The sequence below is a fragment of the Piliocolobus tephrosceles genome, chromosome 1 (assembly GCF_002776525.5).
Source record: "Piliocolobus tephrosceles isolate RC106 chromosome 1, ASM277652v3, whole genome shotgun sequence".
In the NCBI taxonomy this organism is placed as follows: Eukaryota; Metazoa; Chordata; class Mammalia; order Primates; family Cercopithecidae; genus Piliocolobus; species Piliocolobus tephrosceles.
In genome coordinates this window covers 73,035,540-73,053,812 of record NC_045434.1, presented here as the reverse complement: position 1 = coordinate 73,053,812, position 18,273 = coordinate 73,035,540, and the positions used below count along the sequence as shown (strand labels likewise).

Genomic DNA, 18,273 nt, shown 5'->3' with positions numbered 1-18,273 from the left:
AAGGGCTACATAATTTTAATTTTGTAATTCAGCACCAAGTTGATTATAATAAACAGCTACCTTTGCTGTTATTTATCATTTTTTTATATAAGACGTGCTTTTTTGTTTGTTACTCCCACAGGTATTTTTCAGAAATTAGATTTGATTATAGCAATTTATTACATCCAACATTTTTGAGGGGAACCACTGCCACATAAGGACAAAATTTATCATGTGCCCAAAATGCACTATGTACATAATGCACTTTGAAATTTTGATATATGAGAATATTATGAGAGGAAAGTTTCCTGATGAAGTGAGCCCTGTATTGTAACTGAATATGTCTTGGTTCATATAGGAAGTTTAAAAAAGACCTTTGCCTTTCTATTGTCATTCAAGACACCAAGTCATCCATGGTTTGTCTAACACTGCCCTGAACCTTACAATAATAAAAATATGCCTGGCCGTGATCACGCTCTCTCTCTCCCTCTCTTTCACACACATACACACACAAATGCTTACATGTACACATGCATATGTACATATCATTCTGAATACTATTTTCATTTCTGTGATATACCTCTAAATCTAATTCTTTATCTTTTATTTATGTAAGTATACATCATGCTACACAATTCAGCTAGACAAGCATTTCAGTTTAATAAAGAGAATATAGGTGTGTTTAATGGCATTACATGAGATTTCTCTGGTTTAAAGAAACATTACATGAAAATCTGTAATATAATTTGTCTTTATGCATCTCAAGCATACAAAAAACTAATTTTTTAGAAAGAAAGAATAACTAACGTGTAAAAAGAAGTACGTATTTGTATGTGCTATCTACGATGCTGAAGGAATTCTAAGACCTTGAATTCAATTTGTATGGCATCCTTTGTTCTTTAATGTGCGATATATTTTAAACTCAAGATGTGAACACAGAAGTTAAAGCAAGGCCTTTAAAGACAGTGAAATAATTACTTCTTTATATCAACGGAATCTTTCTTGTGATGGTTAGATTCCAGAGCTTGAGGAAGGCAAAAATCAAAATTAATTTAGAATGTGTTATGCTATCCCTACTATGTGCCTATTTTGTTGATTGATCCAGATGGTTTTCTGCTGGAAACAGAAATATACATTTTGTGAAGACCAAATTCTAAATTACTTCAGTATTATAAATAATTTTTATTTCCAGTGTTATTTCTGCAAATGTGGCACCTTTTATAAAAACAAAAACTTGATATGCATATATATTTACTTTCCTAATGGGATGAGCAAGTAACTTTATTCCATTTCGCCTTGTTAATATGAAAAAAAAAGAAACCCAGTAAATACAAGTGTATTTTGTATACGCTTCAGAAAGCAAACTGTTAGAGTTAACAAAACTGTTAAATCTTACTAATGATTCTATCACCAGTAAAATACATTAGCACCAATAATTTTATTAAAGTAGGTCATTCATCTAGAATAAAAAGGGAGAAGAATGTGAATTAAATGCCAAGTGTGCTAACTCGCCTGTACTTGTTAACACTGAATGTGATGCCCTGTAGGCCTTCCTGAGTATCGTTAGGAATAGATTACCTGTCAGGAATATGTATGGCATATTCAAATAAGCACTGCGCGTATTTTTAAAACTGATATGATATGAATCCATGTAGACCAATTTTAATAGTTCAAAATGAGTCATAATTCTTGTTAACAATACAGTTATTTTTAAAATTTGCAGCAATAGTGGTCCTTTTTTATTTTCCGTATTGAAATTAAATGATATGCCTTAGGTGAGTCATTCATCACTGTTAAAGAACTTCCCTTCCATTGGAGTTCTTGAATTTTTATCCATATATATTCGTATATATTATGCATTTCCTTCCAGTTTAGGAAATGTTTTTCTACATATGAGTTCCTGAGTATGTTTTTGACTCTGATTTTAAGACTAATTTTTAAATTGCAATTATAGCTTGAAGTAAATGTTTCGATTGATTCAACCCATGCAGTTATTTAAATTCATGGATATTTGGAGACTATCTAAAGGAAATATTTTGCATCTAAACATTTACTATTCTAATTTCTTTTATTTCTTTGCCTTGTAATACCCTTTTTTTTTAGAATAACCTTACTTGTCAGAGATTTAAGTATAGGTGATAAAACATTTTCCTTCATTCGTAAAATGTATATGTGTACTACTTTAAATAGAAGTAATATAAAAAACAGAATTTACTTAGTGTTTAAAGAGGTATGTTCTGAGTCATACAAGATGACAAGCAATGTGATTGCTTTATGAGCCAAGGAGAGTGTAATTTATATTAATTGAAAATGATAAAATAGAGGAGCATACAAAAGGATTAAACTAAGAATTGCCCTGGATAAGTTTTATTTATATTAATTACTTAAATGTCTGGATTCAGAAATAAGTGTATATGCTGTTTTCGCAAAAATAGTTATCAGCTTACTTTTTTTTTTCTTTTTTCCCAGCTTCACTAAGGTGCAATTAAATAAAAATTGCATATATTTGTGGCAGACAACATGATGTTTTGATATATGTACACATCATAAAATGATTAATTCCAGCTAATTAACATATCCATCACCTCATGTACTCATTATGTTTTTGGGGTGAGAACATTTAAGATCTAATCTCTTAGCAATTTTCAAGTATACAATACATTATTACTAAGTATAGTCACCGTGCTGTACAATAGAGGCCCAGAACTTATTCATTCTGTCTAGCTGAAACTTTGTACTCAGGTTAACATTTTATTAAACATCTTTAGAGATTTCTTATCTTTAGGAAAACAACTAATTTGTCCTATGTAATTCTACTATAATTTTAAATGAACACATTTGTTAAAATAGTTTTTAAGATTTGTTAAAGAGAAAAAGAGCTCCAGCATATGTAACAGAAACAACATTTGCATTAAGCATTTTCTTTGCATTAAGTAATAATTAAACATTTATGAAGTTCATTGCAAACAGTTGTATATTAAAGCTAAATTAAATATTGCCATTGTATTTTGAGAGTATGATTAGCCCTCTATGGCACTACTTGTGAGAAAACACTCAATATTTTGTGTTCGTATTGTCTGCAGTAGCATTGTTTGTGCCTCATCTATCTTGAATGAAATCATTTTTCCATCCTCACCTTTTAAATATATTTTATCTTTAGGGCTTAGGTGTGATCGTTGTAATTTTGGATTTAAATTTCTCCGAAGCTTTAATGATGATGGATGTGAGCCCTGCCAGTGTAACCTCCATGGCTCAGTGAACAAATTCTGCAATCCTCTGTCTGGGCAGTGTGAGTGCAAAAAAGAAGCTAAAGGACTTCAGTGTGACACCTGCAGAGAAAACTTTTATGGGTTAGATGTCACCAATTGTAAGGCCTGTGACTGTGACACAGCCGGATCCCTCCCTGGGACTGTCTGTAATGCTAAGACAGGGCAGTGCATCTGTAAGCCCAATGTTGAAGGGAGACAGTGCAATAAATGTTTGGAGGGACATTTCTACCTACGGCAAAATAATTCTTTCCTCTGCCTGCCTTGCAACTGTGATAAGGCTGGGACAATAAATGGCTCTCTGCTGTGTGACAAATCAACAGGACAATGTCCTTGCAAATTAGGGGTAACAGGTCTTCGCTGTAATCAGTGTGAGCCTCACAGGTACAATTTGACCATTGACAATTTTCAAGGCTGCCAGATGTGTGAGTGTGACTCCTTGGGGACATTACCTGGGAGCATTTGTGACCCAATCAGTGGCCAGTGCCTATGTGTGCCTAATCGTCAAGGAAGAAGGTGTAATCAGTGTCAACCAGGTAAGAAAGAAATGTGTTACGTTTTCAGTGCACAATGACATTCCTTTTGTTAACTCATAACAGGTGACTTCTCCCTGTTTCTGGTTTGTGGCTTCTACAAATTTTATTTCCAAAATCGTTGTATTTAGATCATTATCCAACACAGATACAACTATTTAACTTGTTCAAAATTATCAGGCTTATTTATGTTACTATTTTGGGAGGATACTTTAGATAAAACTCAGCCGATCAGGTTTATTTCATAATTGAGACTTAATTTCTTCACTTGAAGTAAATATCCTTTTAAACAGTTTTTTTAAAAATTAGATTAAGAAGAGTCAATTTTATTTTCCAGAGAAAGGAAAATTTGAGTTGAATATCCATACAATACCAAATATTCAAGTGATGGACTAAATCTCGAATAAAGCTGGCTAAATGTTTTTAGTGAAGAGGCTATATTTTCTAGCTTTGTATAGAAATACTTAGAATTGTTTCTACATGCCATCAAATTAATAAAATAGGCTACTGTTTAATCTTATTGTGTACAAACTTATCTTTCCATCTCTTTCCCAATTGAAAGAGGGATAGACCCCATCTATGGCTCTCCTTGCATTTAAGATTTTAACTAAAATACTATACCTTCTTTACAATAAACTCATTATGATATCATGATAAATATAAGTATTTATCAGTTGTTTAACAGCTGTGTTAATTGTTGTTCTGTCAGCCAACATTAGCTCTGAGTTATATAGGGTGTATAAAAATGAGCATGATACAAACTTAAAAGTGTGATTTGTTTGCCAGAGAAGGAGTAGAACAAAAGTTCTGTTTACATAGCAAAGAACTCGGCCTAGGATAACTGGGCCACGCCTTCTTTTCCTTTGGCATTGGTCAGTGTGACAAGTAAGATCAAAGAGACAGGAAGGAATTGATGAAGTGTTCATTCTTTTTGACATGTAAGTATTAGAAAACAATTTGAACTGGTTTAAACGTAAATGGAGACTATTATAACTAGATATTCCGTAAATACCTAAGAAGGACCACTGCAGTCAGGACTCAGGAATTAGAATGCTTCCATTGATACATATTCATTCGTCTCTCTCTCTCTCTCTCTGTCTGCCTTTTGCAGAAGGGGACTTTACTTCTCTCTTTGTCTATATGGGTATATGGCCACCCTATGTCCCCTGAAATTGTTTATAATTCTACCACCAGCTACAACAGAGAGATCTATTAGCTACTTCTTAGTTATAATTTCTAGAGGAAAATTGGAATTGACTCACTTTTGTTTGGTTGGTTACCCCTGAGCCAATTCACTGTGGCCAGGGGTGTCACATACTTATAAAATGAGCATGGCTTTTAGGGACCTTTTCATCAGGTAGGAGCAAGGTGGTAAGTATCCCAGAAAACAGGAAGATTATGGAGACCTGGGCAGACAGCCTAAATGACAGATACAGCACATTCACTCTTTTTATCTTCGGGTTAATCCTTCCAAATTTGCAATTAACTTTTTGGTATCCTAAGATGATGTTTTTTTCTCTTTCACTGTTTGTCAATATCTCTAATTTTGGAAACAAGGTAGATACTCTGTCTCCTGCATAGTCAAATAATCATGATTTATACATCCTTCTTTCTACGTAAACCAAAAAAAAAAAAAAAAACTAATAGATCAAATGTTATATCCTTTTGAGTAATTATCAATTGTTAAAATTTACTGTTCCATTCTAACTTTAATTGTATATACAATACAAGTCACACGTTTTAAACAATTTTTCTGATTTTAGATAAACTCTGAAATCATAGTAACAAACATTTGCTCCCTTTGGTCCTTTCAATGAAAGACCCAGCCCATCATCTCAGTACTTTGCACACCTACCAGATATCTAAATGATGCACTAAAATAGTTAGAAAATCTTTTCTGGTTGTTTTGTGTATCATGCAGAAATAGCCATGGATAATTTAATCTACATCATGCATAATACTGTCTCATTTGTGCCCTTCCTAGGATGAAAAAATACTGACTTCATTGCTCTTTCCTTCATCTTTGTGGCTCTTACTGTGGTGATCTCTTTGTTCCCAACTCTAAGACATTTTCTCCCACCCAAATCTATGGCTCTTTCCTATCTACCCTATATAGTATTGGCAGAATAATTCCCCTAAAGCACTTATTTAGTTATGTCATTCTCCTGTAGGGTTACCTAAAATGGGTTTTATTTTGCTTATCATTTGAGTCCAATCTGGGCAAACATTTATGAGTTTGTATCTTCTGGTCACAGTCTAGACACCCAGCTTTGCACTCTGATACTCCTATCTTCTTCAGACACTGCAGCCACTTCACTGGAGCTACACATGTCGCATGCAGAGCCGATTTCAATCTACCTGATGCTTTGGTTCATTCTCCTTTGCCGACATGGAATGCAGTATAATATTCCTTTTCAATGTTAATTGGCATCCTCTGACTAGTTTTACTATTCAACATAGTGCCTACAATTCTCCATCACTCAGTGAACAACAAAGTTGACATGAAGCATCAGTGTTTTAAGAGGTGGTTTAACTCAAACCTATAGAAAACTTGAAAATAGTGCATTTTTGAAAATGTGCTGAAGCTTCTATTGTCTTCATGTTCGATTTATTATATGACCTTGAAGAGAGGTTTATGTTCAAGAAATAATAATACAGATCTCATGTAATTACTCCATAATTATGCTTCTTTCTTCTGAAGACCATATGGACCTATAGATGGAGTCAATGAGTTATGAGTAGGGAGCATTAAACATGGTGAAAATATTTTTATTTACTGAAAAAATTCAACAGTGTATTGTAAAATATTTAGTATAAAATGTACCAGACTGAGAAAACATATTTGAAGCTCCATTTCTTCAGCTTACTGACTCTCTAAAGGCATTCCCCTGTCCTCAACAGGGGACTTCCATATTTTCTTCCAACTGTCTATTTCTAGCTGGGGTAAGCAGCTTTATCTTTAAGCTGGTACCTGAGTGGAACCTGTATCAGTTCTACTCATATCCTATTGGTCAGAACGGCTTTGTATGTCTATACCTCACTGAAAAAGAGGCTGGCAAATAGATGCTCTATCTGAATATCCAGGTGTCTGTTTAAAACTTGGGGCCTCTGTTATTATAAGGAATAAGAAAGAAATTGATCCGTGAAGACAGCCTTGGCTATACTATGAATGTCCTACACTTGCAAAATTGGCTGGCAGAACATTAGTTTACTTCCAAACAGATGCTTTTAATGACCATGAGTTTTGTACTTTTTGGATAGAGATCTCATTATTAGCAATTAAAAAAAATCAGCCAAAGTTAATGAAGGCCTCTTGAGTCCTGAGGAAATATATGTACAAAATCTCTTCTTGGTATCTTTAACTGTTTCTTACATGCTTTGCCTTATAGAATCACTGCTATTCTAGTCACTCTTCCTTCCAAGGATATGCTATAATGTATAAGTGGCCTTGCTGAGTTATTGACCCAGGATATTGACCTAGTTATGAAAAGCTAGAATGATCAAGCTATAGATTTGGATTACTATATTTTTTTGAACAGTGCAGTTATTTTCATATAGATAAATATTTCTCTTACTGAGAAATCATTTTCTTCTGGGTACTGTTGAGTTCTTAATTTAGTCAGAGAACATTTTATGTGTAGCAGCAAACAGTACTTTCAGTGAGCTTACATTTTGATGGGGAAACTGACAGAATAATTTACAGGTAAATATATGATATAAATTTAAATAGTGATTATTTTTGGATCCTTGGCAATACTCAGTTATGTTTCTTTGTTGCTAAGACTTTAAGATATTATGGAGGTTACCAAATAGACTGTTTATTTGCACTTTTATATCAGTGTTTAATTTCCAGAAAGGTAAATTAGGTAGCCATGTTTATATTGTGCAAGTAAAGTCATACTGATATTTCGTTACAACGGAAACAGGAAATGGTTTAAAAGGAGGAATGGTGAAGTGAAAGAAATTATCAACCTGTTTCTTTTTATATTATTATCTAAAATTAGTCATTTTTCTGTTTTTCTCTTTTGCATTTTTTTCTCATTTAAGATCATGAGTGCCTGTTATAAAAAGCAGCCCAACGAGATGACCTTGTTAAAACTCCTGATTATTTCTCAGTGTCTTCAATTAAATAAACCCCTTACTGTGTCCCCACAATGTACAATTAATTATATTATTATTGTAGTTATGCAAGTTGAATAAGATAATACTTGCCCTCAAGATATTGAAACTCTAACAAGGGAAATAAGACAATTGCACACGTAAATAAAATACAATAACGCTTTAAATACAATCATTGTTTTTCAGTATTAGTGTTGATGCATTTTCTATATCTTCCTCTAAAGAAAGAAGACAATTTGCAATAAACCTTTGGAAAGGAAAGTTTTGTTACATCTGTACTTAGGCAAATAGTGACTAATAAATTATTTTCCTAATGGCCACACATGGTGACTCATGCCTGTAATCCCAGCACTTTGAGAGGCCAAGGTGGGTGGACCGCCTGAGGTCAGGAGTTTGAGACCAGTCTGACCAACATGGTGAAACTCCATCTCTACTGAAAATACAAAATTAGCTGGGTGTGGTGGCACATGCCTGCAATCCTAGCTACTTGGGAGGCTGAGGCAGGAGAATCACTTGAACCCGGGAGGCAGAGGTTGCAGTGAGCTGATATCACACCATTGCACTCCTGCCTGGGCAATAAGAGCCAAACTCTGTCTCAAAAAAAAAAAAAAAAAAAAAGGCAAATGGGTACCAGATAAAGCTCTCCAAGAAAAGAGCCAGGAAAAGAGAAAGGAGACCAGGAGGGGGTTGCATGAAGAAGACTTAGTATTATTATCCAGTATTGTCATTTTTAAATTTAATTTGAATTTTAATCAAAATTTATATTTGCAAAATTTTTAAAAACAAGTAAAATGTAAAGAGCCTGGCCTTATCATTTTCCCAGGAATCTCCATGCTCAGAGCAAACACCTTCAACTTCTTTAGATGTTTCTTCTGGGCTTTCATGTCTGTATTTCTGGGAGATATATATATATAAAATCTTGATTTTTAAAATGTAGACATTATTTATTTTCTTCCCCCTATAGAAGATGAGTTGTTTAACTCCTTTCTCCTCCTGCTTAACAATCCCTTTGTTTGGTTAAATCAACATTCAGATATTTATTTACTATGACTATATAAATTTACTGTACATTTATGCCATATAATATGCTTTGACTATATTTTCTTGCTTCAAAAAATTTGCCTTTGCTTAGTTTTTCAGGACTCTCTTAGGCATTTCTAGGAAACGAAACTCTCCAAGGGAACTCTGTTCAAGAAATCTATTAAGGTTTTGTTTTTCCCCACTAGATATGTGAGTGGGAAGTTTAGGCTGGTTGATCTTTAGTTCTGTTGCACAGCTATATCCAAGGGCTAACATTTGCTGCTGTACTAGCAATTTCCTTTCCTTGTCTCCCATGTTGGATCCTTCATTTCCTGAATCCTACACGTTCTCTCTTCTTGATTTATTTATTTGTGTGTTTGGTAGAGCACATGTGCCAGTACCTTCTGAAAAAGAATACAAGGAGGGAAGTAATTTGAGGAGAAAATTTGAATGTCTGAAGTGTCTTTATTGTCTTCAAGTATCTAAACATGAAGAACGATTTGAAATTTTACTGCTATATGAAAACACTTTCATTCAGAAAATATTCAAAAATTTTAAATGTTTGCACCATTAGTTGTTAGCAATGTCAATCAGATTCTTGCTTCTTTTCCACTTCTTTTTTTTTTTTTTAAACCATCTGGAAGTTTTTACCATCTCTATATTCCTGGGCACTCAGTGAATCCTTTTGCCTATCAAAGATGGCTCTTATGTTCTGAGAAAATCTGCAAAACACATTCATAGCAACATCTAGACTCATGTTTGACCAAACAACTGGGCACCAAGCCTAGCCAAGTTGATGCATAAAATCAACAATCACAAGCAACCCTTCACATAATGCCTGTTTACGTACTTGTTGAGTCCAGACCTTCTTTGGTTTAACTTCTAAAGGAAACGCTTACTGCGTCCTCCTAAAATGTAAGAAGGACAACTTCCTGGTTGGAGAAGGTATTAGCACACCTTATATCTGATTCTGGAAATCTCTGGAGCTTTCGATTGAAATCTTTCTTTCTAGAGTTACACAACCTGAATCAATCAGCTTATCGTTGGGTTCTCCACAGCAAGAGCTTAGCTTTTTCTTCTAGATTATCTTTGATTGTCATTTTCTCTTTCTCTCTCTCTCTCTCTCTTTTTTTTTTTTTTATCTCTGGGGATTTCAGGAGGGAAAAATTATTCAATCTACTGTGTTTTACTGGCAGTGTTCCCCTAGTGTTTTTGGGCTTGTAACCTTTTCAGACCAAATCTTTGCAGCCATTCTTGAGCCCTCTCTTTTCCCCACAACCTTCGTCTCATCTAACAAAACCAATTCTGCTGATTTTACCCTCAAATATATCCAGAATTTGACCACTTCTTGCCACCCTTACTTACACCAGCCAGGTCCAAGCCACCTTCCTCTTTTCCTGGACTATTCATGTAGCCTCCTACTCCCCTTTGTCTTTCTTCCATCACTTCTCAACAGACAGCCAAAGTGATACTGTTCAAACAACTTGAATCACATCCCATCACTCCACCTTCCATTTGCTTTTCACCATAGCTAATAAGAAACAAAGTTTATATTATTTAATAATCCCCATGGTCTATAATGTCCATGATCTCTCTGACCTCATTTCCAGAAGTCTTCAGATCATTTCTTCCTCTCCAGCCAACAAGTCTCATTGCTGTCCTTCACAATTGTTCAGTGCTCTATCTCAGGCAGGGATAAGAGTACCTCCATAGCAGTGCTGCCTATATATTTTCTGAATTAATGAATAATTTTATTTCAAAAATACTTCAGTGACATTCTCCTGTTTTTAGGTGTGAACCTAGCAAAGGTCTGTGGTGTTTCTTTCACAACACTTAGGAAAAGTGTTGTGTTCAACCTTACAAAAGAGGAAAAATAATAGTGACCTAAGTATCTTATATATTTTTTAACAAAACAAGATACAGTATACACATATGCATAGCCCATGAAAAGAGCAGTGTGTGCTTTGGGATGGATTTTCCTTTTTTCTTGGTTTTGCTTCAGAAATTCCACTTTAATTTTTTTCCCCCTGGTTTTATGCTCTCTTACAGTAAAACTTGCATTGAAAAGAGAAACACTTATCCTGAAGTATCTTTATCATAAACATGTTTTGCAGTAGCCAGCCCTGCAATGTGCACAGTAAAATGGGCTGCTACAATCTTAAGCTTTCATTTACTTATTTAAACATGTCTGAGAGACCTAGATCATATACCACAGGGGCAGACAGCACACTGGTGTGTGTGAGTAGTGGGGCATGGAGGGAGAAGGATGGGGTAGGAAGGGATGAGTAGCAAGCTTAAGGACTTCTGCCTGCTTTTCATCTGTGATTGCAAATACTGCTGACCCATACTAGATGACTACACATAGATTCTTGTCCCACTTTCTTAAAAAACATTATTAAGGAAGGTGCATGTAATGAAACCTCATGTATTATTAACCTAACCTTACTACGAATGTACAAGGAATAGGTTTAATTCAACTAAAATTTATAGGCAATTTGTTAAAGCAGCAGTGCACATTAGAAGGTACATTAGAGCCACATTGGTTTTAATATGCCATTCAATAACTTGAACAGAGGTTAAAAATGCTGCTTAACCTCCATTAAGTATTTTTAAAATGCTTTAATTTAAAATTATTTGGAGTGTGTGTACATATATGAATGTACACATATCCACACTAATAAATATAACACTAAATATCTTTTCTCAGTTTCCTATTTCAGTGCTGGATGACCTTATAATGTTCAGCAGTAGGCACTTAATCAGAGGCCAGGCCAAGGAAGGCAGGGAAGGATGTCAAGGCATCCCAAGCCAGTGACCCACCCTTGTCCTTGAGAACTAGAGGCAGAGAGTGCTTATTAAAGACTCTGCAGCTTTGGAATAAAATAAAGGCTAATTTATAATGAAAACAGCTTCCTATGACATGTTTTGTACTAATAGGACAATGCCTCATGCTTCCCCCTAGTATTTACTTTTGGTTTTCTTTTACAATTCATAAAACAAAGTATCTTGTTTCATTAAGTAGCACATCGTATTTATTAAGTGATGAGCTCATAAACTAGAATTGCGTACAAGACCCTGCCAATGGAATTGGAATCAGATGCTGATGTTCCATTAAAAATCAATGCATCGAAGTTGATATCGAATTATGCCACATTTCCTAGTGTTTGGTGAGACAACTTTCTAGGTTAACATGTTTTTCACAGAGAGACCTGAGTCTCAAAGTAAGAACCTCTTCCTTGATAAATCATCAGGAAGGAATCTTATCACAGGAAATATAGACCACAATCTTAGGTATATCTGGAAAAAAAAAAAAAAAAGTAAAAGACGCTGATAAGAAAAATATCTCTGTCATAGAAGACTTGCTAATTAACAATTACAAAGATGATAATAGATGATGTTTACTGAGAGTCCACTGTGCGCCAGGCTCTGTAATAGGGCTTTGCCTGCAAAGTTCCGTTTAACGTGCACAGTAATTTCTATGATGGAGGTGCTGGGATTATTCTCGTTTTAATCTAATTGGGGAAATGAGATCTAATTAAGTAGAAGAGCCATTTGTAAGTACAGGTCCATCTGACTCTAGAGTGTATACTCTGAAAGAGTGGAACTTTTTCTAAATAACTAACTCAATATTTGTCTTAAACATTCACACAATAAATATTTGAGGGTGAGTTAGATAAATACTGTTTCTTTCCCCCACCTTCAAGCATATCTCAACTCATGATTCTGGCTTACTGCTTCATATCCTGGGATACTTCATTTGTTGTTCAAAATCCAAGTAGTAGGCATAAAATGACAATTAACAGAGTTCTGGGAAACTGCAATGTTCAAATAATGGTGAGGTAAACTAAAGGGGTCTAGAAATGGAATTATCTCTGAGAACCTCATTGGAGAAATTTTGGAGATGGTTGGAATGGCATAGGAGACAGGCTTTAAAACATACATTTGATAAACACTGAGTGGGAACAGAGAATAAAAGTTTTGCTGTGGATTTTGAATATGCATACACACATATATTAATTATAATCTCCAAGGTGTAATTGGAGTTGTCATTATTTGGGTTATTTGTTGTTATTGGATTTGATTCTTAGAGAATATGTTACTGAGGGCCTTTCATGGGTATTCACATAAATAGAAAATTTGGATTATTTATGAAACAGAAAATTCCAATAATGTTTTTTCTTACATGAGCATATTATTATGTACTTTACTATAAGAACTAAGATATAGTTTTAGTGTAACATTTTCTTTCTATAGCTCTGTTCCATCTGTTGCTGTGACAAGCACTATATTTTAAATTTATTGTGTCTGATTCATATATACTCCTCTCTAGACTCCCTGATCAGACAGGCCACTCTGACCAACCACTCTCATGACTCACAGATTTATGTTTACCATTTTCCTTTTCAGTGTTAAAGGGATCATCTCATATTTTAGAGGGTAGCAGATATTTTTCCATCCATCCACCCATTCATCCGTTCAACTATCTATCCATTTCATTCACATATCTGTTTTTCAATAAACATCTGTTGAGTAAATTACCAGGGTCGATGCTCGTGTTAAGATATACAATCACAAATATACTAAGACGTTGTAATTTAGTAAGGGAAACTGACTCACATGTAAATGTATCACAATGTGATAAGAGCAATATTAGAAATATACAATATGGAGAAGTAGTAAAGTGAAGGAAATGATTAATTCTTGAAGGAAGCGGGGTGTTGGGAACTTAGAGAAAAGGATTTCTGATCTGAATTTTAAGAAGAAAGAGGAATCAGCAAGCTGCTCAAGGAGGGAGTAGCAGCCCAGAAAAAAGGAATAACAGCAGAATATTTTAAGCTTATCTAATTTAACTGAAAAACACTTAAAAATTGTTTTAAATAAGAGAAATTATACCTCAGGATGAATAATATTAATATTTCGGTATTCACTTGATCAAGTAAGTCTAGAAGTAATTTTAGCAAGATTTTATCTAAAACTCCCAAATGGAGGAAAATTATTATTGTTTTAATTTGAAAACTACCATCATCAACTTTACTGAAATATAGTTTACAAACAATACAACAGTATTGAAAATATTGATTCGTAAAGCCATTAACAAGATAGTCTTTTGTTGCATGGGTATAGGTGAGCCACACATCCCTCCCTGGGCTCTTGTGTAACTATTTATGTCCATTTTCTGGCTTAAGGGGAGGGTAGTTTCTTCTAAATGTCTTACAATTAGTGCTTAGCCCCAGCATTGCCCTCCTTTCTTGAATAAGGCCTAGAGGTTACCCTTCTTTTCTTTCTCCCTTTCAAGACCTTGGCAAAGCCTGGTTGTTCATGGTCCTCAGGAGGGACATTGCTGGGAAATGGGCTCTTCTTTTATGCCCAGGACAAATACTGTGCTGTGCAAATAGCCACTGCAGGAGAAAATACCAGCTGCTTTGCTAATAACTTTGAACTCTATAGATTCTTCTCCTAGGTAAAGCAACACTATTTTATGATATGGGTGACTCTTTGCTTTAGCTGGATGATACATTTTTCCCCTTGAGATTTGTCGTGTTTAAAACCAGGGATCAGCTAAATAATATGGGAAAGTAATAAACTAGGGAGCTGATTTGGACCATGTATGTGTGAATGCTCAGCACTACGTAATGCAAGGCAATGATGTTGTCCTAATGACCATGCTTAAGAATGTGGTACAAAATCATTCATGAAATGAAATCTCAATAAGATCAGTTACAATGCTACAGATACAAAGATTTGGAAGATGAAGTAGAGTTAACGAAGGGGTGTCAGAAATGCATTACGTTAAAATAAATTAAGGTCAGTTATAATTCAGGAGTTGAAATTTAAGCAGAAGGAAAGGGAAAAGATTGTTTTCTATAGTTGGAAGTCATAAAAGGGAGGTAATGGTCTAGAATTAGGCACATTCAGGTAAGGCAAGAGGTAATCTTTAAACAGGAAGTTACCTGAGTCATCCTAATTAGAACTGCTTAAAAATAGGACAACTAAAATACTGGTGGGATTAACCTTTATAATCATCCTCTGGAGAGGAGGAGGGGAATTAACCCCAAGGCAAATTCCCATGCAGTCTTTTCCTGGAAGCCCTACCTTCATTTGCTGTCTCCCTAGGTGCTTTAACATCTTTATAGTTCTTCTCTGCTTATATTTCTGATTTTTCTGTGTCATTCTTTACTCCGCAAAATTTGGACTACCTAACTTCTGCACAAATGCCATCCCCTACTGTACTTAGAGGTTTATCTAATACATCATTTCTTCTAAAAATCATCCTTAATTGTTCCAAATTCTCTGTGGCTTGGAGCTATTGCATTAAGTCTAAATTAATTCTACTTGTAAGTATCTGTGCTAATGGGTAATTTATCCAAATTGGAGGACTGTTAGCACATTCATGATGCCATCATCATGGATTTAAGGGCCTAGATACCTTCACAGGAACAAAAATACAAGGAATCACAACCACAGTGGCCTTGAATTTAAATGGAAGCCTTCTGAATTTGACTTTGACCATGTGATGAATCAGGTATAAGAATATATACTAATTGTCATGGCCATGCTCTATTTCTTCAAATGTATATATAAGGGAAATTGCTGTCAGGTGATACAAATAAACAAATAGCGTAAAATCTGGCTGTAAATTATGATAAAATGATAGTATTAGTTGATTTCCTCCAACTGAATGGCACAGATTTTGAGCTCGTTCCTTTTCCTCTCATGAAGCAAAATTCTGTTTTGCTGCCCTTGAAACTTTGTAAGATGCAATGTACAAGATCTAGGGGAAGGAAAAAAACCCAATTGTTGGTAGCTATAAGAAAATGGCTTGTTTTCAACTGGAGCCTGAAATGAGTTTTAGAGTATCCTAATTACTTTTTGCTGTTCCCTATAGAATAAATAACAGAATGGATTCACTTTGTGCTCATTCTCTCCTTCTTTCAATATCATTGCTATTTTATGAACTTTGAATTAGTGTCATGACAATTGTACAATTCATTTTTATTTGCTGCAACTGTATTCATTCGAATCCTTCTGTGATCCCTCTATCCCATTGTTTCAGTAAAATTCTTTGCAGCATTTTGCACATGCTTGTGTGTGTACCCATGTGTCTGTGCATGTGTGTATATGTATATGTACACATACATGCACACACATATCACATAACCCTGAGAACCATTTCTCCCTCAAATGCCTGCTCCATAATTCAACCGCCTGATAGCTTTTGAATTTTATAACAGTTAACTTCCATCTCCTGGGTCCGAAGAGATTTTAAGTAACTTGAATAGACTTTTGAATCATATTTGTATTTCTTTCCTATTCTTACAAGAAAAAAAATATGGGTTTTAGAGTTAAGCTAAAATCTCTAAATTCTCCAGGCTTTTTTTCTTTTAATAATTGAACTCATTTTTATTTGTTCATAGAATGTGTATGGAATGCCTACTATGTGCCAAACAGTGTACTGGCTGCTAGGGAGACGATGATGAATGAAGCAGATGGGTTTTCTGCCCGTATGGAAGCTAGATTTTGACGGAAATGAGATTGATTATAATTTTTGTAAACACTTAGGAAACAAACAGGATGCTATGAATTTGTAACAGGCATACCTAGCCTGGCCTAGGGAAAGTTGCCTGAGGAAGTCACGAGACCTGACATATATGAGTGAGCTAAGCAAAAGAGATATGTCAAAATCATCCCAGCAGACAGAACAGCCCATGAAAAGGTCTTTAGGTCTCAAGAAGAGGAACATATATGGCTGCAAAGGACTAAGCGGGGAATGGGCCATGAGCGGAAGCTAGAGACGTAAATGGGACCTGACTGTAGGATTGGAAATTGGATGAGAGATTTGGATTTATTTCCTGAAGGGAATAGGAAGTCATCAAGTAGTTTCAAACAGAGAAGTGAAATGTCCAAACTGCACTTTGGAAAAAGACTGCTACGAAGAATAGATTGGAACAGGACAAGAGGGATGCAATTAGAAGAGATGGCCTCTGGGACTTGGTGGCCTGGGTGTAAACCTGGGCTTTGCTATCCATTAACTCTACCATTTTAGGAAAGTGTGTTAACCTTCTCAATCTTCTGTTTTCTAATTGACAAAATAGATGTAATAATAATTCCTGCATTATTTGCATTTCTATGACAACTAAATGGGATACTCAACATAAAGCCCCTACGGTAGCATCTAGTTTGAGGTATTAGTTATAAAAAACGTGGTTGGTGACTTTATCTGGGAGGTGGTAGTGGGGACGAAGAGTGGAAGGTTTAAAATTGTTAGGAGGCAACATCCATAGGACTTGATAATTAGCAAAATGTAAGGGGTCAGAGAAGAGGAGGATGCAAACTTTTGTTTTAGTGAAATAGAGAATTAGTTTAATTTGAATTTCAGATAACTTTTTTTAGTCTAAGCAAATGCTGCATGGGATGCACCTTTACTAAAAAAAAATCATTGTTTGTTAGAAATTCAAATGCAACTGGTTTCCTATATTTTATAAGTCTGCCCTACCAAAGATACTTCAGTGTTCTAGCCAAAGCAACTCTATGACTGGTAATATCTGTTGGAATGGAGCTGATTAGAGGAGGTCAAGTTTTTTGTGGAAATATTAAGCAGTAGATTTTAAATACATTGAATTGTAGATGCCTGGGAGACACCCAAGTACAATGTAGATAATTTACTCAGCTTTTCTTTGGTTGTAATTGACACACTTAAGAACAGATATAGCCACATTATACAAATGAGATAGTGCCATGGTAGAGTATTCTGTTTTTCTGTGTAATCAATTATTATGCTTTAAATAAAAGAGTGGATAAAAAGTACATATAAAACTTTTAATGTCTTTATTTCTAGGTTTTTATATTTCTCCAGGCAGTGCCAGTGGCTGCCTGCCATGCTCATGCCATACAGCTGGCTCAGTTCATCACATCTGTAATAGCCTGACTGGTCAGTGTGTTTGCCAAGATGCTTCCATTGCTGGGCAACGTTGTGACCAATGCAAAGACCGTTACTTTGGATTTGATCCTCAGACTGGAAGGTACATCTTTATAGGCTTTAATAATTAAACTCTTTCTTTACCAACAGTTGACTTTTTTTGGCAGTTGCAAAGCAATAACTTCTGTAAAAAGTATTTTTTTGGCCGGGTGTGGTGGCTCACGCCTGTAATCCCAGCACTTTGGGAGGCCAAGGCAGATGGATCACGAGGTCAAGAAGTCCACACTATCCTGGCCAACACAGTGAAACCTCAAATATATATATGGCATATACATATATCCCACAGACATATATATAATACATATTATATATGTATTATATATATGTCTGTGGGATATATGTATATGCCATGTTCTTCATGCCCTTGAATTTATTGCAT

General features: G+C 35.0%; 1 protein-coding gene across 2 annotated transcripts in view; it reads left to right on the top strand.

The window, feature by feature from the left end:
• USH2A (usherin) overlaps nucleotides 1-18,273 on the top strand; it is a 798,346-nt gene that overhangs the window by 180,536 nt on the left and 599,537 nt on the right. For both annotated transcript variants that reach the window (XM_023203737.1, XM_023203738.1), the window contains 2 exons: nucleotides 3,140-3,781; nucleotides 17,754-17,937. In XM_023203737.1, the coding sequence (XP_023059505.1) occupies nucleotides 3,140-3,781; nucleotides 17,754-17,937 (826 nt within the window). The remainder of the gene's footprint in view (nucleotides 1-3,139; nucleotides 3,782-17,753; nucleotides 17,938-18,273) is intronic.